The following is a 21,960-nucleotide window of genomic DNA, read 5'->3' as shown; positions in this document are numbered from 1 at the left end:
AGTGCAGTGTGAGATATTGATCAAAAACCTCACATTTGATTTAACAGCAGACCTTCAGTTTTCTGGGGGTTTGCTCCAAGTATGATTTGCAAAAAAACTGAAACCTGCTTCTGCATGTTTAGTACAATTTACAATTTTTCCCCATCTGTACCACTCTCATTACGTTTTACACTGAATACGATATGATGAAATACAACCTTTTTTATTTTTTTTTTTATCTTGGAGTAAGACAACAAGGCCATGCACATGCAAGACAGACGCACCGATCAATGATTGGTCAGCCTCCTCCCCAGCTGGCTCCGGCCTGTCCAATCGCTGGACAGTCCGCAAAACCAGTGGCGATCCATGCAACTGAACACCCCTCACGTTGCGCACATGGATCGGGTCTAGGTGACCACGCCACACCCAGCAGACCGAGACTGCGTCCCCGTACTGGAGGAGCCGCTTGTGTAACAGCTGTATGAGCCAGTGGCACCGACGGCAACCGGTTGCGCCAGCACCGTGCCTTGTGGAAATGTCCTGGACGCAGAGGAGGCGGCGCATGCAGCGGCCTCTCAGCGAGACACGGGCCGAGGAATAGTTGAGGATACTCGGACACACTTTGTGAACAACAGTGTTTGCGTGCGTATGTTTTCGCCGTAGCTGTAGCAACTTTTTGGAGGAATGAGAGGCGTGTGCTCGGCTCTCAAAATGGGGTTGTTTTTGCACGCTGTCGGCTCTGCCACCCCCACCGAGTCCCCAGCAGACAGGGTAAGCAGTCAAAAACAAGGGCTGTACGCTAGCTGGTTATCCGGCTAAATTAGCAAAGTGTCTTCACTAGCCAGTTAGCTATCGGGCTAAGTTAGCAAAGTGTCCACACATTTATTAGCTTGATAACAACAAGCAAAAGCGTTACTGCAGCATAGTAGACCTACTGTCATGAGATATTAGGTTGCTTTAACTTGTACTGTCCTGTCAAGAAGGATGATAGCACGCTTGTCTGCCTTTTAGCTGCGATGGCTAACGCACCTAGCATTGAAGTAAAGTGACAGTCGGCAGTCAGGGCCTCGCTGTGTTGTGTTTATGGTAGAAGGTTGACATTTTGACCAGAAATGAGTTGCATAAACAACAGAAGCAGTAATTCAGGTATGGATTCCCCCACACAGGTAGACAAAACAACTAAGTGGTACATGACTTTTGTAATGATCTTTACCAGATAAACACAGAATAGCTGTTAGTACCTGAGATATTTACACTTATTATGCTGGCTATTATGTGTGAAGATAGTGTTGGATTTTATTACCAATTAGTTCACAATACTATTATAGTCAATTACTTGACAGTCATCACTTCGTCTGGTTGTTTTAGCCTGTATGTAAAATTAAAACATTTAAAAGAGTTATTGTATGTGTATGTATAAGTGTTAAAGTTAGATTCCTCTGAAACCACAGGCTTCACCTTTCCCCTTCCATCTTCACAAACAAATGACACTGATTTAAAGTTCCAAATTTAATAATAACTTTAATTGTTACTGTAATAGCATCCATGAAAGTTTCTAGTGGATCAGAATGGAGTTTTTTAGTCTCAGTTCCTAACAGAGCAGTGGTGTACATATAAAAGTCACTGAGAGGAGTCCAGAATAGATCAGAATAAGTGTTATTGCCTTTTAGAAGTTACATATTTTGGATACCTGCAGTTATTGCAACATCATATATTGTTTACATGTATAATTTGAGTGGGCGGATTGATGTTATTAGTCAGCATCTGTTACTGTTTGCTAGATGAGTATGTACTTGTGCTTATGTGGAGGCAGTGTAAGTTTAGTATTATGTTATAACAGTATGAGTAAAGAGGTACAGCAACAAGTCTCCATTCTTTCTGATAACAGACTCAAGGATGCACCAGAATCACTTCAACATTAGCTAAAACAAATTGAAATGATCATCTGACAGAATTCCATAGATTAACTGCAGTTTAGCAACCATTGCCCTGCACGGTGTTGTGTTGTCATTACTTTATAGCTATTAGCTGTTGGGTATTCAATGTGGCGTGGGAAAGTAGTGAGAAAACCATATCTGGACTTGATCAGTCCTTTCATACAAAGATAGCAGCCTGTTTGTTTTATCAGTAGCGAATGTGCTGGAAGATATCTCTGAGGCCTACAAAAGTGCTGAAGTTCCTCTGCTGTCCAATAATCTCACAAAGACATCAAGGAGAAAGGGTCATAAAGTAATAAACCAAGTTAGGTTTCTGATTTTTTTTTCTTTCTCTCTGGGGTGAAAATTCCAGATAATATTGTTATCACATGCAGTATCACATGCAGTATCTGTTCATCATTAGTGCACGTGTGCTTAAAACATAGAGTTACGAGAGGATGCATATTTGCTGGCAATTAATTTACATTATTTTCAGAGAAAGTAAACCAGGAGAACTATGCCGGGGAACAGTGTACATATGTCATTTGTTTGTGCATGTGAAGCTGATGGCCTTTGGCTACGAGGAGAAAACAGTTGCATCACATGGCTCAGGGCTATTTTTTCTTTATGCAAACTATTTACAAGAAAGTCTGCTGTGTTTTATCAGTGTCCCATCATCAGCGTAACCAGTGATCACTAATTACTGTCCATATCTCATTAGCTCTGTTCTCATCAGCAGTACACACTATGAGTTAGCCACTCCATCACACAGTCCAGTATTTGAAAAAAAAAAAGTTCCCATTCCCTCTCCAGAACTGAAATATCAACTTTTTTAGTGAGAACAAAAAGGTCTGACCTCTTTATAAATCATAACTACAACCTGATTACTTTGAATATTTTCCCCTCCTTCTCGCTAGTATACAATTAAAGCCCAAAATATTTCAGATCTTGAGCAGTCAAAAATGTTGTGCGTTCCAGCTGATATGAACCCAGTCACCTTGGTGTATTTATGGGGCTGTTGCCTCGAAAAGTTTGCAGCTGTTTCTTCCGTTTCTTTACACAGCTGTTTATAGCTGCAACAAAAAAATAACAAAGACTATAAAAACATTATGTTTAATGGTTTGTTTTTTTAACCAGTACTAGGGCTGTGTGATATGACCAAAATCTCATATCCTGACAGAAGTCATTTCATATCCCAGTAACCATGCATATCAAAATATAGCACATTTTCTGTAAATTCAATGAGTTTATATAAAATGGCCAAATGGACAGGCTTATTTTATCATTTTGAATGATAAGCTTAACAAATAAAAGGTACATACTCATATTTGATTGTATTTCTTTGTGTGAATTTTTAATTAAGCCTTTAACAATATAAACTATTACTGATCAGAGTCTTTCTTGTGTTCAGATTGACCCCGGTCTGGGTCACGTGTGTCATGTCACACAGCCAATACCTAATATGTTGACTGAGAGCTTGTAAAGTTGTAGTTTACTACATGTATGTTGACCTCGTGGGTCAAGCCTAGTCACACACGCCGTAAAAGCACAGGTATTGTTTTGCTTTTGAAGAAAATAGCAGATAAGCTCTAAGAGTGATGATCAGCCAGTTCCACATTGGTTTTTGTTTTGATCTTATGCCAAACTCTTTAGTGCAAAACATTGTTTGTTTGTTTTTTGTTTAAGCTTAAAGAGATTGGAATAATAATACCTATGTGTCAGATATGTTTGTTTTTTTTCCACAAATTCCCTAATTGAAATCCTTAGAAATTACAACTAATACTTCACTGTAAAGTTCATTCTCAGTTTTTGCAGGCTGGGCTGGAGGCTTCAAGTTTCTACATCACACTTGTGCAAGTTGATTATTGGACCAGAATTGTCTTCAGACTAGTTGTCATGTCACAAATCAAGCTCACAGGCTGACCTCTTTAACTTAGATTTTCTATGAGCACACAGAAAGTTTACTTGTTCAGCAGACACATGTAAAAACAGCTTCTAGTGTCAAACTGTGCTCATACATCATGCTGCATAGTGGAGCTTAGACATCCAGGTGAACAATGAGCAAAACACAGTGAAGCTTGTCAAAACTTGCAGTGTTAATACAGTCATCAGTAAAACCAATATTAGCGAGACACTGAATGAAATTGTAAAAGTTATCATTGTCATGGTAACCCCAGCAGAGAAGATGATGGTCGGCGGTTCCATCTCACTCTTCTACGCTTCTATCACACTGCTGCTTTTGGCCCTGCCTGAAGCTAAACCGCTGCTCATGTCAGTGTAAACTCCTCTTTAGTTCTTATGTAACTAGATTGTAGCTATTTAATAGTAACAGCTGGAGTTTGTCCAAACCCTGTATCTAAAAGTTAAAGGTTAGCTGTCGGCAAACACACTGTATGTTCTCACTACTGAGATAAAATGAGGCAACTGTCCCTTCTAGCTGTTTAAAGTCGGGAGACGTTCTTTCAAGGGGGCTGACGTTTGCTACAAATGCCTCATCAGCGTTTTATTTTGCGTAACCTTGATGACTGTAAGAGAGCACCTTTCTTTGTCGCAGGACAGAATAATAAATAAGGGGTCAGCGAGGTCTTTTACACGCATCAGCTAACTCGCCAAGTCCTACAGGCCCGCCACGCTAAGTGGTCAAGAACGAACTAATAACGCGACCTCTTCTCTCTGTCCAGGAATTTCGAACATCGTCTCATTGTCCGCTCATTTCAACAGCTCCTCATTATTAAGGTTATTATTTTCTAATGCGGCTATCATTTCTGGGACGGTAACCAAATCTGCCTTTTTTTTTTTAATATGTTAGTATAGCATGAGAGAGGTGGATTGTTTCATATCTGCCTGTTTGGATGGGAGACAGAGGAATCCAGTCTGTGCAGATTCTTTGCTCAGTCGCTGTCTGCATCTTATAGGATAAGTTAAAAAAAATCACAATCACTCAGGGATGATCTCAACCAGGCGATTTTATAGCTTCAGCTCTTTAATTGAGATCTCCCATTTTTTCAGCAGCACAAATTACTTTTAAGACTGAGCTTCGTGTGTGTGTGTGTGTGTGTGTGTGTGTGTGTGTGTGTGTGTGTGTGTGTGTGTGTGTGTGTGTGTGTGTGTGAAAGACTTTGCAAAATCCAGACCCCCTCAAACACACACACACACACACCCACACACACCCCTACACTCCCCTCCCTCCTTTCCCCTTCAGTACTTGGCTATCTTTATGCAGCACAGGCTTGAAGACCCAAACAAACTAGATGGCTATCTGTATCAAATTGCAAAAATGACCCAGATTGCCAAGTGCAGAGCATATGGTGGAGAACAGTCAGCAAGTCAGTGAAAACAGCTGAACGTATCAGAGACAAGCAGAAAGGGGTGGGGGGGGGGTGCAGAACAGAACAGAACAGAACATTGTGTGTTTATTACACAGAATTAAATCCCTCTGTGTTCGGACGAGTTTTGAAACACGTCGAAATGAGTGTATTATGAGGTTAAAACAGCTGTGAGGCAGCAGTTTATGTTGGCAGTTGGGGGGGGGGGGGGTTGTGCTGATCTGGTGGGGTTTGCATGTGACGAATCATTCCTGCGTTACCGCTCTCTCTCTCCCTCCCTCTCTCTCCCTCCCCCTCTCTCTCTCTCTCTCTCTCTCTCTCTCTCTCTCTCTCTCTCTCTCTCTCTCCCCCCCCCCTCTCTCTCATTCTGCCTCTCACACTTGCACACACCTCTCACCGCTCTCCGTGCGCCTTATTATCACGCAGCGCTCCAGCTAGGAGCTCGCTCTGCCGCTGCCTGCTTGGAAATTTCCGTAAAGCAATCCTTGTCCACTGTTTGGGCCTGGATTGGAGCGGGGTGAGGGAGTGTGTGTGTGAGTGTGGGTTGAGTGGACACAGAGAGAGAGAGAGAGAGAGAGAGGGGGGGAGAGGGGGAGAGGGAGGCAGGGAGAGAGAGGCAGGGAGAGAGAGGCAGGGAGAGAGAGGCAGGGAGAGAGAGGCAGGGAGAGAGAGTGAGAGTATGTTTGAGAGCTGTTTGACTTTTTCTTCTGTGAGATAATGACCCATGAGGTGGAGGGACTCGTCTGGGATTTTTGGACCTTGGATCATCATGCATTTTAATCTGGGACCTGCACTGGTAATCTATGGAGAGAGAGAAAGAAAGAAAGAAAGAAAGAAACTTTCCTAATATAGAACTTTGGCTAGCTAATTATTAAGCTAATCTAGAAGAAAACACCTGAGGGATCATCCTGGAAAAATCCATTGACCTTTCTCATGAGAGGATTTTAATTACAGTGCTCCCTTGTCTTTCAGTGCTATCCTGATCTATATGATCTGATTACGGTCTAGCCAGGGTCCTTTCACAACTTAACTTTTTTACGGATACGATGGAAATTAGCTGTGTCCTTTTGTGTGGTTAACTTTTGCTCATGTAGGGAGTTGCTAGTAACGACAGTTAAAACATGAAACAGGCGCCTTATTGATCGCGGATGAAAGTAGACAGCCGTGCCGAACATCTCCTGACATGTGATTAGGGCCTCAGCTGCACTTTAAAGTTGATATAGTTGATTATATATTGTGCAACCAGCTTGAGTGGTTTTGCACTGGCCGTGATTCAAAAATGTGCACTTGATATGGGCCTTAAACACTTGATGAAATACTAGCAGCTTACCAGCACAAGTAGCCAGCACACTTGTTTACTCCACATCTAATAGCTAAGTATAAATGTTGGCTACTAGTCGGAAATTAGTCTTAATCAAAGGTCAGGGCTAGGTATGTAAAAATGTGTCTGACCTAATTTCCTACTTTATTATAGTGATTGTACACATTATGCATACAGGCAGCGTACAAGAAATCAGAAATACTCCGCTAGTTTGTAAAAACATGAAAGATATACAATATAAATGAAAACCACAACTTAACAATTCTATCATAAATACATTTAGCAAAGAGAAAACATATTTACTTTGTTTTTTGATGACATTTGTTGAGCTCTTGCACCACCATTCAAATAGTTAATGACATCTCTCTTACACATTGCATTAAAGTGTAAATTAATAGCAGAATCAAAAATTAAGTTGTTTTTTTGTATGCATACTGGCTGTTTTTGAGTATACTTTATTTTGTTGCTTTTTCCAACATGCTGAATACTCAAAACCTGCTGAGAATTCTAATGTGTGGAATTGGTACACAGTGAATGTTTCAGTAAACTGAAAGAAAACAGTACAGGGTGAGCTAGCTTCAGACCAGTTGCAGACATTTTCACATGTAGTAGAAGAAGGAAAAAGAGGTGTAAATAACCAAATGAATGATGGTAGAATTCCATTTAGCTGCTTCAGTTTTTCCAGGTTTTTTCACTTACTTGTGACACTTGAATGAAACAGAGCCATTGTTAACTGTATTAGTAACACCTGTGCTTTTCCTACTATGCTACAGTATGTGTGCTATTGTTTATATTTGTATTTTAAATAAAGGTATAAAGAGTATCATCCACATTTTAGCCACACCAGGGAGAACAGTAGCACCTTTTTGACTTGTATTTTGCTCATCAGTGTACCATGAAACTTTGATGAGTGGGTCATCAAAATGTAAAAACATAAAATAAAGCCAGGATGATCAAAATGAAGATAAAATAAATGAAGATTTGAAAATGAGCAGATTCCACCTGTGTCTTGTGTGTAATCTGATCATTTATGTAACTTCTGAAAACATTCAACCAGTGATGATTTGAGTTTGTGTTTTCAATATTTTCAAATATTAACAAAAATATATAACAAATTATTGTGTTTAATTGTATGTCAATTCAGAGATGATTCTAACTTTACTGCAGGCAGTAAAGAGTATTTTCTGCTTATCAGCGTTAAACCAGAAATGAAAGAAAAACAAATGTTGTTTTGTTTTTTAAAGAACAAAACTTGATATGCGGTTGGGGGCTCGGTTTATTTTTTTCATAGGGCACTGCCCACCGTAACCAGATGCCTTGAGATGTTTTATTTATTTTTAAATATGAGCTGTTGATTATACATTGCTTTTTAAAGTGACACTGTTTCTCCCGCTTGTCTCGCAGAGCCTGCTGCACTGCGAAGGCGTCAACAACCAGAGCTACATCTGTGAGTCCGGACACTGCTGCGGAGAGTCTCAGTGCTGCAGCTACTACTACGAACTCTGGTGTAAGTGTGCTGTCTTTCTTTCATTTGTTTCTCTTTGACCACACCTCCTTCCTTCTCCCTCTCCCTTCTTATAGGCACAGACACACAGGGTTTTACAGAATGAAACAATGTGATGTTAAACTATAGTGATTACCTACTTTAGTAACCCACCGTAGATGAATGGGATGGATCATATGGGGATGATATACTTATCCTGAGAACTGGGGCAGGTTTTTTTGTGATGCTCGAATATTTTAGGCTACTTCACTAGTCCCAGAAAACCCCTGGAGCATAAGTCATGAAAACTAATGTCATCATCAAAATGACCTTTTACGTTTGGCTGAGAACAAACAAAAACAGTGTACTGCAAGAACACTTTGAACACTTTGACAAAACAAGTCACATTATGTCCATTTAACTTAAAAATGTAACTCAAAATCTCAAAATTTTGTTTAAAGATTTGCATGAAATGTTTTGATAGGGCTGCACAACTTGATAGCTTGCCTCAATATGAGTACATTTAGGTCTATCTTTTCCAGTCCTGTAGTAGAAAGGTTGGTTCAAGGATGGGCAGCATTAGTCAGTTGGTGTGAGTCCTTAGAAATAAGCAACATTCACACTGGAGCCAGCTTATTTGTAAGAACTTGATACTACGTTAACCATTTATTAATTAATTAAGAACAAAGCACTCCTTTCCTCCCTGGTTTAGATGTAACCCAGCTTTAGTAGTAAAAGAGCAGCGCTGATGGCCATCAACAGAGTGCTAACTGGCTACAGTATGTAGCAGTAGTCAACAAAAATGCTTAAGTGGCTACAACAGAAGAAGAAGGAGTCATGTTTTAAATCACTTTGTAAGCAACAGTCATGACAGTATGTCAGCATCTGTTGGTAATGAGGCAGGAATACGTTATCAGTTGTACAGACATGCACTGTACTGAGCTCCATACTGTATAGTTTACATTTTTATTTTCCGGAGACACAGGCGGTCTTGCTCTGTAATCCTTCAAATGAAGTTTCCCCCTTTTTTGTCAACATAGTGGCAGTTAACTTATTTCACACACACACACAGTAAATATCAACTGGAGCGCTTCTGACGCCTTGTTCCGTTTTTCACCCTTGCTGCTGCTTTTAAGATGTGTTTCTAGACAGTAAAGTGCCACAAATAATTAGTGTGGAGAAAATTGAGACTTAAAAAAAAGCGTAGAACATTCCTCAATGGCGAAGCTGTGCTTGGATTTTTTTTCATCAGTGTTTATGACAAAGAAAAACTGCATCTGCAGTTCAGTTTGTGTTTGTCATCCTCCAAGATTTCAACATTTTAAAAATTAATGTCTCCTATTATTTTATAGTATTTATTCTCCTGCCAGAACATTTCACAAATATGAACAACTGTCTCTTAAGCGAGAAAGCAGAGAGCTCAGAGTTGAACCAGTGAGACAGCTGTGGTGTAAAATTTAGGGTTGCTTCAGAGAGAAAGAGCGGGGACGGCTGTAAATCTGTCAGTGCTTTGTCACAGAGATAAGAACAGACCAGGTCCGTTCAATGATGATTGAATTGATTCTATGCCAGGAAATATATAATGCAGCACATACGTACAGTGTACAGACATGAGAATGTTTCACTATGATAGAAGCAGATGTTGACAGTATGTGATCTGCAGTGATATGTTGATGTTAGCAGCAGGCACTTTGTTACATCAGAGTTAAACAGCATGGATACTGTAGAGCACAATTTCTCCTGTTTAAACTTCGTATCACCATGGGTGTTTATTTAGGATGTCAAGCAGAACAGTCACATTTACATTTTATCCATGCTGCACTGTGTTTGTTTTTTTCTCTCTCTTTCTGTAGGGTTTTGGTTGGTGTGGGCGATCATCTTCATCTTGAGCTGCTGCTGCGTGTGCCACCATCGCCGTACCAAACACAGACTGCAGCAACAGCAGCGGCAGCACGAGATAAACCTCATCGCTTACCGCGAAGCACACAACTACCCCTCTGTGCCCTTCTACTTCAGTAAGATCTTTAGTGATGACTGATAGTGATTCTTTAGAACAGCTTAATACTGCACCAATCAAAGCACTGGAAATAAATGTGTAATGATCAGCAGTCCTACAAATGAAGATGTAGATAATGATAATTAAGAACTGAGGAACATACAGAAAAAGTCAACTGGTGAATACAATGCATTATTCTTAATTCCTGTGGTATATACTCTCTCTCCCACACACCGTTTAGCCATTAAATCTGTAGGTTTTGCAGCTGGTGTATGACTTGCACCGTTTTATGAATAATTTTCAATCAGCACTTGTTGCATTAAACTGTGGAATTTAAAAGTAGGGTAAAGCAGTGCAGCCTGGCTCTCAAACTGTAATGTTTGCGCTAGGAGCCATCCCTGGTTTCACACAGCGTCAGTACCTTCCCTGTTTGCATGCCCCAGTTTTCAGGAAATGGCCAGCATTTCTCTCTTGGTACCTTGCCAGAGTTGCAACACCATCTCGCACACACTGCTGCAACGGTTCCTCGGCACAGAACTGACCTAGAAATGAGCTTGTTTTGACCTCAACTGTTGTTACATTTCCCCCCACTCCCCCACCCGTGGCTTTGGGAATGCTTAAATAGTGGTCTAGGGAGTTCAGCTAGGTCGCTCTGATCATACAGAGGTCAGACAATGTTGTGTATTTAAAAAAAACAACTAACCCATATAATTGGTGCTTTCCTTGCTTCATGTATTACTCCAAATTGAAGTATTGTACATTTATTTCAGTGCATATGTAAATTTTGGATGTTTTTTTCCACTCAGAACTGTTTTCTTTCATCCTTTTCTCTGCAGGGTTTCTGCCAAACTACCTCCTGCCTGACTATGAAGAGGTGGTCAACCGGCCGCCCACGCCCCCCCCCTCCCTACAGTGCCTTACACACAGGCCCAACCTCAGTGGCTTCTAGTCCACTGTCTCCTGAGCAGCAGGAGGGACACTGTCCAGCCATTCAGCCCACTCCAGTGTCCCCAGTCTCTGACAGTCTGTGCTGCAGACCCAACCTAGAGGAGCCACAGCCCCCCACTTTAGACTTAAGGCCCAAGCCTGACAACAAGCCCATGCAGACAGCACAAGATTCAGGAATGATACTGCTGCCAGATGGGCTCAGTAGGGAGGGACTCACTAGCCAAGAGAAAAGAAACGGATGTAAGGAAGACTCCTGCAAGGACCCGCTGCTGAAGGACCTGTCAGAGGGTTGCTCTGAGGACAAAGATCGCCTCCCCAATGGAAGGAGGAGACGATTTACAGGGGACTCTGGGATTGAGGTGTGCGTGTGCGGCACACGCGGGAGCAGCGGTTGCAGCGGAGCAGGAGGGACAGGCCAGGAAGGCAAGGAGTTGAGGGAGCTAGAGAGCCTGCTGGGGCGAGAGGGACACGACGACGGCGACGACGAAGAGGAGGGGGAGGAGGCTAGCGACTTCTGCGACAGCTGCGGCCATCGCGCCTCCTTCAGCGTGGAGGAGGAGCAGGTGCTGGGCGGGCTGGAGAGGCGGGCCACACGAGGACCGTCAGGACCCTCTCAGCCAAGTCACCAGATAGGCAGCGCCTCGCTCCACCCTCCAGTGTGCCTCCTCCTCCACACCATCAGCGAGCAGGAGGGAGCGCACCACAGCAGCAGCACCGAGCCGCAGGGCTGAAACAGTTAACACACCTTCGTCACAGAGGGAAGGAGAACACTTGGCACCGAACATGGAGGCTCAGAAGATAAGGCTTTTGTATCTGAGCGAATGTTTTATGTCTTAAAGTAAGTATTTGTCATGAGTGTGTACAACTTAGATAAAACAGGTGTGGGAGCAGGAAGTGGAATCTCAGCTGGATGTGATTGAGATTGTTGAGAAAATCTGCTCCTCCCCACACTGGAACAGTGGCCTTAACCTGTGTATTTTGGGTTATATGTGGGCAGTGAAAGCCCTTTAATAGCCTGTGTATACGTGTAGGACTCACTACACTGCACGCACACAGTCCTTCCCCTGCAACAGAAGCTACTGACACGTGTCAAAGACTTGATAGCTGAGGCCGTGACAGGACAGGATGTTCACTCGTCAGGATGAAGGCAGCTCTCCTCACGGAGCGCGCGCAACCGGTTTCAACCATTTCTCAAAGCCTTTCTCCTCAGGCAGGAAACTAGGTAGTAAAAAAAAAAAAAAAAATACACACAGCAGGAACATTTCGGATGAGTGCAATGTGTGTGTTTATGCAAGCCGATACTGTACAGGGACACCAGAACAAGACTGTGTGGGACGTCCCATTAGACCGATGCTTCTAAAGTGCTTTTTCAGCGATTTTAAAAACCGCTCTGCCTTATGTCTGTTTTTGTTGCTCTCTATCTGAACCGCTAGTGATAGAGAAGTATAAGTGCATTAACACGTCTTCAAGTGAGCAGTTCCTATTTTGCACAAAATGTATTTATCTTTATAAATGAAGCTTTTAGAGCTGCAAGCAAATCAGAACAGAAAAAAGCGCAGATTTCCATAAATTCAGTCTTAAAAATTGCAGTATATGATTTACATCTCAAGGTTTTGTTGCAACATCTGTAGAATATGAACCTCTGTGAAGGCAAGGTTCACTTTGACAGTTTGTATTCTTTTTTTTTTTTGTTTAAAAAAAAAACTTAATTTAATGTTTGTAGTATGTGCCTACCCAAAAAAAGCAGAAATATGACAAAGCAAGACAAGAGAGAGACACACAAAGAATGCAGTTAACTAAGCAGTAACTAAGAAAAGAATATGAAGCTTTCTAGAGATCACAACCAGAATGGGCAACATCAGACCTCAAACTTGTGTGTCAGTCACTTCAATAGATTTTCACATTCACCAGCGAATCCTCAGTCGCGTCTTTAACACTCTTTGTTTTGGATTTTCATATTAGCACTATCTCACCATCCTACTGCTGTGGTATTCAGAAATTAAACATAACAGTTTGCGTCTCTGACAAAAGAAGTATTTCACCAAACAGTGGCTTCTTAAAGGATTTTCACCAATCTTCTGCATGTATTATTGTTATCTGAGGTATGAAGTGCGCCTTTTAGGGAGAGAAAAAATCAGTTGAATGTCTTTTTTTTTTTCCTCCATTATTTTGTTTCATTCATCCCTCTTTCAACTTTATATGAAGGTCAGTAAAGTAATAATGGTCATGATTGGGGAGCAAATAGCCAAAATTTGCACACAAATTATTTGTAATGTTAATATTGAACCCAATCAGCCAATTTTAGAACAAAATGTCTGGTGAGTAAAAAAAACAACCTCTTAGGGTTACAGAGGATTGAAAACTTAAAAAAAAAAAAAAAAAAAAATCTGCGGAAAATGCAGGAAATCAGATAAGCTAATAAAACAACTATAGTAGAGTATCTATTATAATCAAGCAGGGTACAGGATATTTCTGAACAGCATGTGTTTTTTTTTAATGATGGATGAAACATTCTTGTCACAAGATGTGGTGAACAAGCAATATGATAATGCACTACAAATAGAAAACAAAGACCAGAGCGTTAAAGTAATAAGATTTATTGGTTCCGTTCATTTATCTCATCAGTTTGAAATGCCTTTAATAGCTGGTTCTCAGCTTGAATGTTGTAAATCTGCCCTTTAATCACAAATCTCACTGCAGCTGTAACAGATGTTGATCGATGATGATTGTGCCAGGGGGGAAAAACCGCCACTGATTTCTATAATGAACATGAGTGTGAAACTTTTACAAATGAGCTTGTTTTAATTAATGATTTTTGTTTTCCCACCTTCTGAAATTAACTGGAAATGTTGAAGATGTTAACATGCCAGTGTGTCAGTCCTTCTTTGAAGCACCTTGCACACATTACAATGTCTACAAAGCACAAATGTTTCAGCCATCAATCTTAAAATATAGTCACGCACGAAAACATCAGAACAGATGTCTCCCAAAAAGATAGTATCTTTGAAGCACAATCATAACTTATAAACTTTCTATTTGAGAGTAATCTGATTTAATTTGACCCATTAAAGCCTGAAGATGATCTAATATGCTTTATGTGTTTTTGCTCTGTGTGAGGTATTAAATAATAATGTGTAATTGTGGTACGTGTAGTACAAAGATGAGCTATTTTTCATATCAGCTGAATCCTTTGAGCGTGATTGGAACTGTGTAGTATGTCAAAACCACTTTATATTTTGAGTACAATATTCTGTGACATGCTTGTGAACCAAATAGTTGCTTTTATCATTTTTATGAAATCATTAGCTTTGTTATTTTTTTGTTGTTTTTGTTTTGTTTTCTCATCCTGGGTATTATTTTCTTTCTGTTGAGAAAAAGATTCAACTTCTTTCGAGACTTATCCTGAAGTTGTGTGAAGGGTACATACATGCGTTTGACTAACATGTAGTAGATAACTTGTTAACAAGATCAGGGGCATCTTGCCAAAGACACTACTTTTCTTTCTTCACCATTGTGTGTGTAAGGTGTTTTTTTGCACATATTCTTTGAATGTTCTGATCATAAGCCATTTATTACAACAACCAAGATGGATGTATGTTCAATAAACATCCCCTTTTAAATTCAAGCAGACTCTGGTTATGTCATGACTGAGTGGTGTTTCTTTTTTTAATGCAGAAAGCTATAGTTGAACTTCTCAAAGCTTAAAATATACCATGGAAAATGTGCTGTGCTGTTCATGTGCAGTATGAGGCTTCAGCTGTAATGTCAGACGGTGAGGGGCAGGGCTTGCTGTTGAGCAGGAAGCAGTGACCAATACTTACAGTTTAATGTCCATTGTCCGCGGTCAGTAAACCCCTACACAGCTCTGTCCTCTGTCAAGTTTGTGGACTTTGTTTGCAGTCGAGACAATGTCTGAAGAAAAGAGGTAAGAAAACTTAATATCATGCCTCCTGTCGCCACTTCTTAGCATAGTAACGTAGCTAAGTTAGCATGAAAACAGCGAGTGGCGGGTTGTTGACGTTAGCGTGAGACGTAGCCGTATTTTCTTAGTGAAGTAGTTACTCAGTATTACTAATGAGTAACTTACCCTTGAATATTTCTATAACCGTTAACCAGCAGCTAACAATCAGGTTAGCAGATAGTTAGCAGTAACGTCCTGAGCATGTGTGAAGTTAACATATAATTACTTATTTTTTTAAAGCTTCGTTGATACCACCATTCACGTGGACGTCAAGGTAAGATAACATATGACATTATTGACATCGTAACTGAAGCGCTTTCAACGCTAAAACACTTCATTCATTGGTTCTCTGGGGTTCTTCATTCATGCTAACGTTAAGTAAGTTGACTAACAGAGAATAAGTGGCTTGCAGTGTTTCCCACAGGATTTTGAGAGGCTTTAGTAATTTAACTGTATAGGTATGACTACTAATGATGACACAGCAAAAAGGTCCCACCAACAAAGCATGGTAGAGACATTTTACCCGTTCATGAATGTTCCAAACACACCATCAAAACAAAAAAGACTAATGTCAATATTTTAGCTCTAAAAGAAACAGAGCAGAAGTGATTAACCAAGTTCAACTAGTTCACTAGGGCAGAAGTAGCTCTGGTGCAGGGTGAGATGCTTTGCTGTCTATATAATTAATGGGAAACACTGGTTTGTTGTGATTCATTTTCCAACTACCTATTATGCTAAATTTTGACAACCTTCTGCATTAACTGTTGCTAACTTTTTTTCCTGCACATGTAGGATTATTATGGCAATGTGCTGAAGAAATCTGAAGACTTGAATAGCAACGCCTGTGTGACTCCAGCCAAGCCCATCCCTGCATTTATCCGCCAGGCTCTGAAGAAAGTGCACCCTAAAGTCACTGAAAGGTTTAATGGGCTGTTGCTTCACGTGTACTTACACATATAAAAGAAAAGGATTATTGCAGAGACACTCAAAATGTGCTTCGCTCTCCCCTCAGGTACTATGGCTGTGGTCTGGTGGTGCCAGAGTGTTTGGAGGGCTGCAGGATACTGGACCTGGGCAGTGGAAGTGGGAGGGACTGCTACATGCTGAGTCAGCTGGTGGGCGAGAATGGTCATGTCACCGGCATCGATATGACTGAGCACCAGGTATTGTATGTTAGCATCACAGTATAATGGACTGATAGGCTAGAGTAAGATCTTGATCCATTTCATATATCTATCTGGAAAACTCAAAATAGCACCTGAAACTATACTGAACACTGTTACTAATGTCTTGTAAGTAAGCTCTCCAATTCTGGATTTTGAAAGACAAAATTCCTCACAGCAGTAAATAACAAGCTATTTCATTGCAAAATGAGTCCTTAAAGGCATACTATGTGGAATTTCCCTTAAAAAACATTGTATAGACTCGTACAAAAATAATCACTCTCCATCATGACTTATCACCCACTAGATAAATACATACAATGACAAGCAGAATAAAACTGAGCAAACAGAAGAGGACAACACAAAGACTCCAACCAGGGCTAAAATACTGAACTAATGAGGGAATGGGGGACAGGTGACTGGACAGGGGAACAGGTAAGGAGCTGATAGGTAGGGGAAGACCCTAGGAGCAGGGCAGGGTTAACGAGGTTTGACGCAGGACAGGTGTGGAGGGAAAGACAGGCTGGGCATTTAGGGGAAAAACACAGGCAAAACAGAAAACTAAAACCCTAATAAAGAATCCTCTTCCCAATAAACTGACACACATGAAACATAATCCAAATACACAACACGTCAACATCTCCCATCTGCAACAAACCAAATCAAAAATCCCCAATACACAGAATCCATGACAGTAAACGCCATGAAACAATCAGAAAATAATGTTTTATTTTTCTGGTTCACTGCTTTCTTCACAAGTGGTCAGTATGAACAGAAAGAATGATAACAGTGAGCAAGACCTGTTTCAGTGTTCATTTGAGCACCTGACTATTATTTTAAGACAAACTTGAAAAATTGTGTACTCGTCCTTTAAGCACTCATTTTGTGATCAAATAGCCTGTCATTTCCTGCTGTAAACATGGCAGATTCAGCCAAACATTATTAGCTCCTGACAAGTAGTACCACATGACTTTTGAAAATGAAACAGACAGATTTCATACTGTGTTCTCGTCTAGCTCGAGGTGGCCAAGGAATACGTGGACTACCACATGCAAGAATTTGGCTACAAGAAGCCCAACGTCAATTTTGTCCAGGGCTACATTGAGGCCTTAACAGAGGCCGGTCTGGAAAAGAACTCATTTGATATCATCATGTAAGAATTCTCTCTTGTCTCCCTTTCTTTCTCTCTTTGCTTTTCATTTTATTGCTGTCTTATTAGAAAGAAACTCTTTTGAAAATGTGACTTTCTGCCATTGTTTAGTTCCAACTGTGTGGTGAATCTCTCTCCTGACAAGAAGCAAGTACTGGCTGAAGCCTACCGTGTACTCAAGGTAGACTGCTTTCCACTTAGCTTTGGTCTCTTTCTTATCAAACCTCACAACACATGACAAACACATGGATGTTCACTACTGACGCTGCCCCTCTGTTAATGGTTAGGACGGTGGTGAGCTGTACTTCAGTGACGTCTACAGCAGTGGAAGACTCACAGAGGAAATTAAAAATCACAAAGTGCTGTGGGGTGCGTCACATTAATATCCTACTGCCGTAAAAGCTCACAGATACCTGCCTGTATATCACATTGTAGTTTATCTTGGCAGGTGAGTGTCTTGGTGGAGCTCTCTGGTGGAAAGATCTGCTGCGATTGGCTGAGGAGGTGGGCTTCAGCCCCCCGAGGCTGGTTACAGCCACCGTCATCAGTGTGGACAACAAAGAGCTGGAAGATGTTCTAGGTTTGATACTTGTTTGTTTCTGTGCTAGTTATTTATGCATTTTCTTGTTTCCTTGTATTACATTTTTTTTATTGTACACCATCGTTTGTGGGTGGGTTTCACTAACAAGCATTCATTTTTTACACTGGATGAATTGATCCTGTTGCACCAGCATTACAATGTATTTAAGTCTGAACTAGATTAAATCTAAACTCTCTTAGTTATGCATATCTGGATTGTTTCAGCCTAGATTTTTGCTAATACCAAAATTATTTTAAAGGCTCTGGACCTACTTATTCTGGCTAATTAGACTTCTGCTCTGGTTTAAGGGGGGTGGAGAATTATGTTAACCAATAAGAATAATTGTTGTCCAGCCTTGACTTTTGCAACAAAGCTAACTGTCAATCAAACAGAGAAGATTAGAGTAAACTTTATTGTCCCTGAGGAGGGCACAGTCCTACAGTCTGTTGCTTCACATAAAAATGTGCTATGCTATGCATGCTATACAGTTTCTTCACATACAATATCTTAAAAACATAAGAGAAATTTGACATTGACAATTTAAGGAAAGTTAAAGTGCCTGTGTTTTGGTTTTTTTTTTGCACATTGCCCCATTGCACTACTTTTAGCATTAGAGTTCAGCAGATTGATGGAGGTTGAAACAAATGTCAGCTCGCTTATTAATTGACTTCAAGGTCATACAGATTCTGTATGGGCTCAATCCTTTCTTCCCAGTTAGAGGTCTATTATTGGTTTAATAATAATTAATAAGTACAAATCCCTGAGTAGTTGCACAATGGGTGTGTAGGGTCTTTAAGGTCTGAGCAGGTGTTAAATGACATGTAATTATGTGTAATTATGAGTTACTAGTCCCATGGATCTGTTAAAAGATGAAGCCATGTATAATATTTTTCTTGACAACAATGTTTTCTTAGAAGAGTTACACATTAACACCATAAAATATACACTATCTCGTAATGTTGACAGTGGATGAATTTAGAGTATAGTTAGAGATGATTATACTGTGCTGTTTTGTACTAACAGTACAGTGTGTCAGTGGCTGTCAATCCAACAGTTTTGAACACAACTGCGAAACTCTAATTGAAGAATGTATAAACGTCATTACTTTATTGATTTGATTTTAAAGATTTAACTGAGACCACATTTCCATATTTCTAAATTGTCTCAGCAGCTTTGACCAACCACACTATTTTTCATTGTCTGTTGCATTCTGGGACAGTGTTGTACATCAACACCAGATTTTATCATCCATGTTATTATTTTTAAATTGACTTCATATTGTATTTCCTAGTGTGAGACTTAAAAAGTCACGGTTAGATTTAATGTGAGCTGTACAGCTCTGTTTAGTGTTTAACATAAGTTTATGTACGTTAAACTGGCCTCTACTGAACTTTTATCACTCACCGATGACTGTTGGTGCAATGCTGCTTACGGTTCAGTAGTTAATTATTCAATTAATGTATCAGTAAAACATACATTAGGTATTTCAGGTTGATGATTTTAATGCAGTTATAGATTCTCTTTTACTTTTTCTTGTAACACAGGTGACTTCAAGTTTGTCTCTGCCACGTACCGCCTGTTTAAGGTCCCTAAGAGCAGCGCTGAGTCCTGCCAGGTCATATATAACGGGACAATTTCAGGAGTAGAGGACAGCTTCGAGTTTGACTGTCACTATACTTTCAAGGTCTGTAGCTCCAGCTGTTAAAGCTCTTCTGCACGCTTCTGCGTGCTCTGAAGGCAAATTACGTGAGGTGTGGGTGTATTGTACAGGCTGAAGACGTGGTGGAGGTGGATGGAGAGGTCGCCAGCATCCTGACCCTTTCCAGATTTGCAGAAGACTTCACTTTCCAGCCAACGGGAGGTCCCCGCGGGTCCTGTGGAGTCAAACCTAAGGTCAGTATCACAGCCATGGATCTCAACTGAATTCCAGGATGTCAAAGTATTTCAGACTGATCTCTATTTGAGCACTAGAGGTCAGTATGTTTGTGGTGTCCGTTTGAACATGTGCGACACACCCAGAGAGCCCCGCTGTCTTAACTGTGCACACAGTCACACGCGCATGTGTGTACTAGAAAGCATGCTGCAAATTATCACACACACACACACACACACACACACACACACACACACACACACCCACATACCCACTCAAACGTACATATGCACACATCCACAAGCACAAGGTCAAGCAGCTGTCTTGGAGTCATAACCAGACTGTGGAGTCATGCTGGGGAACCTTGAACAGGAAAGAATGTTCTCTTCTCAGCTCGTGGAATGCCATCTTATCAGTGCTCATGGTCATTCTGTGCACAAACACATCTACAAACGCCACTATACATTTTTCAATCAGTACCCCAACATTTAAATCACTGATGACACTTTTCATTCAGTTATTGAGGGATTTCCATCTAGATTTTGTTGAGTGTATAAGTTAATCAGAAACTTATTGATCTGTCCAACGGCTTTACCTTTGGACTGCCCCTCTGAAGTTAAATCAGGTTGGGATACTTTTTCTCTAATCAACACAGCTAGTTGGTGATAATGGTAATAAAAAGCCTTTGGTCTTGTTTTTGAAAGCACAGCTACTGTGAAATCCTGATTTAATGAACAACCAATGACTGATAAAAGATTCTCAGAGTCACACACCAGCAGTAAGGACTCAGTTGACATCAGTTTTATACTATATAGAATTTTTCCACATATTTGTTTCTTTTTAATGCCATAAAATACGATAAGGCGGAAGAATACATCTGCTTTTAATGAATGAATCCCACTTGAATCAATTTTTACATTACTAATTCCTCTTCTCCGATGAAACAGTGGAATTACATAATATGAGACAGTGAACTCCCAGTGACTTCTACTTTGTTGTACTGTTCATACAGGCAGGCAGCGTAGATCCTTTCGAGCTGGCCTTGCAGCTGGAGAAAAAAAGTCCAAGTTCGGCCACAGGGGGATGCTGCAGCACACAGTCCGCTGCCTGCTGCAAGTGATGGTGGGAAGAGAACACAGAGCACCATAACAGGGTCTTAACTGTAGTTAAAATATCCCAAGACCACAGCAGTGACAATTATTCCTTGCCTTAATAAGATATGCATTTAATTAATTCTCACAATTATGTTGCATAAGTAAAGTGGCAGTTTGATATTACAGCATCCAAAAATCTGAATTTTATAATCAATCTTGAAAAATATTACAATCTGTAAAATAATGGTGGTGCATTCATCAGGTGGTTTATTGACAGGTTTTCTAATTAATTTAACATTATTATGTTGATTGTGGCTTTTATTTCTGTTAAAGGAAAATAAATATTGTTGATGAAGTGAATGTCCTTTTTTAATTATGCATATACTATATATCAGAGGTTCTGTGCTTTTTAAAGGCTTGTACATCCATTCAGGTGTTTTCAATTACTCTTGATGAGTAGCTCTGGTCTGGTTGAAGATGAGTGGAGTTACACTGAGAGTCACATGATGTCACCAAACTCCACATTATAAAAAGTTTTGTTTTTTAGTTTTAGTCCATGCCACCCACTTTTTTAACTATACACCATAGGGTAAGTAGTTTTGAGTTCTTGCTAGGAGATACAGGTACATTAGCATGTTCCAGTATAAGCAGATTAAAAACATACATATGCAAGACACACCAATCAACACCTTTGACCTCTAGTCTCAAGATACATTAACATTGTATGGTGGCATTTATTTCAGTTAGTCTAAATAATCAATTAATTATATAGCTGTCAAAGTTAATTGGCAACATTGGCTGAATATAGAGCTGTGTTTTTTGAACTGTTAAGCTATTCAGCAAGCAAAAGTGTCAAACATTATTTGGTTCCAGCCTCTCAAATGTGATAAATTGCTGCTTTTCTCTGCTTTATCAAAATTAAATTCAATATATTTCGCATTTGGGCTATTGATTGGACAGTAAGTATAATTTCAATACATGGCATAGAGCCTTGTGATTTTGTTCTTCATTATTATATTATTTATTATATTAAAAATAATGATGCATCTATCAATCAATCACAATAATATTTAGTTACAGCTTTTATTTAAATTATATTGTATTACATCATACTGTGCAGGTATTCACGTCACTGTCATCTCCCCATGAATATGTCAATCATGTGCAGTG

The 21,960-nt window shown here is 40.2% G+C and overlaps 2 protein-coding genes across 2 annotated transcripts; both read left to right on the top strand.

Annotated features, from left to right (window-relative positions):
- Window positions 1–422: 422 nt before the first annotated feature.
- wbp1lb (WW domain binding protein 1-like b) lies at window positions 423–14,594 on the top strand. The gene is given in 5 exon segments (XM_062441497.1): window positions 423–750; window positions 7,947–8,049; window positions 9,879–10,040; window positions 10,858–10,916; window positions 10,918–14,594. Coding segments are annotated over 5 exon segments (1,194 nt in total). The 5' UTR covers window positions 423–663; the 3' UTR covers window positions 11,701–14,594.
- Window positions 14,595–14,753: 159 nt separating this feature from the next.
- as3mt (arsenite methyltransferase) lies at window positions 14,754–21,145 on the top strand. Its single transcript, XM_062441485.1, has 11 exons — window positions 14,754–14,894; window positions 15,171–15,204; window positions 15,723–15,850; window positions 15,943–16,093; window positions 17,110–17,246; window positions 17,355–17,424; window positions 17,531–17,612; window positions 17,692–17,823; window positions 19,368–19,507; window positions 19,594–19,716; window positions 20,709–21,145. The coding sequence occupies exons 1-11, from the start codon at window positions 14,878–14,880 to the stop codon at window positions 20,814–20,816; spliced, it is 1,122 nt and encodes a 373-aa protein (XP_062297469.1). The 5' UTR covers window positions 14,754–14,877; the 3' UTR covers window positions 20,817–21,145.
- Window positions 21,146–21,960: the final 815 nt, after the last annotated feature.

The sequence above is a fragment of the Scomber scombrus genome, chromosome 2, assembly GCF_963691925.1.
Source record: "Scomber scombrus chromosome 2, fScoSco1.1, whole genome shotgun sequence".
Classification (NCBI taxonomy): domain Eukaryota; kingdom Metazoa; phylum Chordata; class Actinopteri; order Scombriformes; family Scombridae; genus Scomber; species Scomber scombrus.
Note: the sequence above shows the minus strand (reverse complement) of the source record. Positions and strands in the feature narration are given on the sequence as shown.

Excerpts from the sequence above, each read along its gene's own strand:
- as3mt (XM_062441485.1), top strand. Across the intron at positions 15,851-15,942 it reads CACCCTAAAGTCACTGAAAG|GTACTATGGCTGTGGTCTGG; the intron begins GTTTAATGGGCT and ends CTCTCCCCTCAG. Across the intron at positions 19,508-19,593 it reads ACTGTCACTATACTTTCAAG|GCTGAAGACGTGGTGGAGGT; the intron begins GTCTGTAGCTCC and ends TGTATTGTACAG.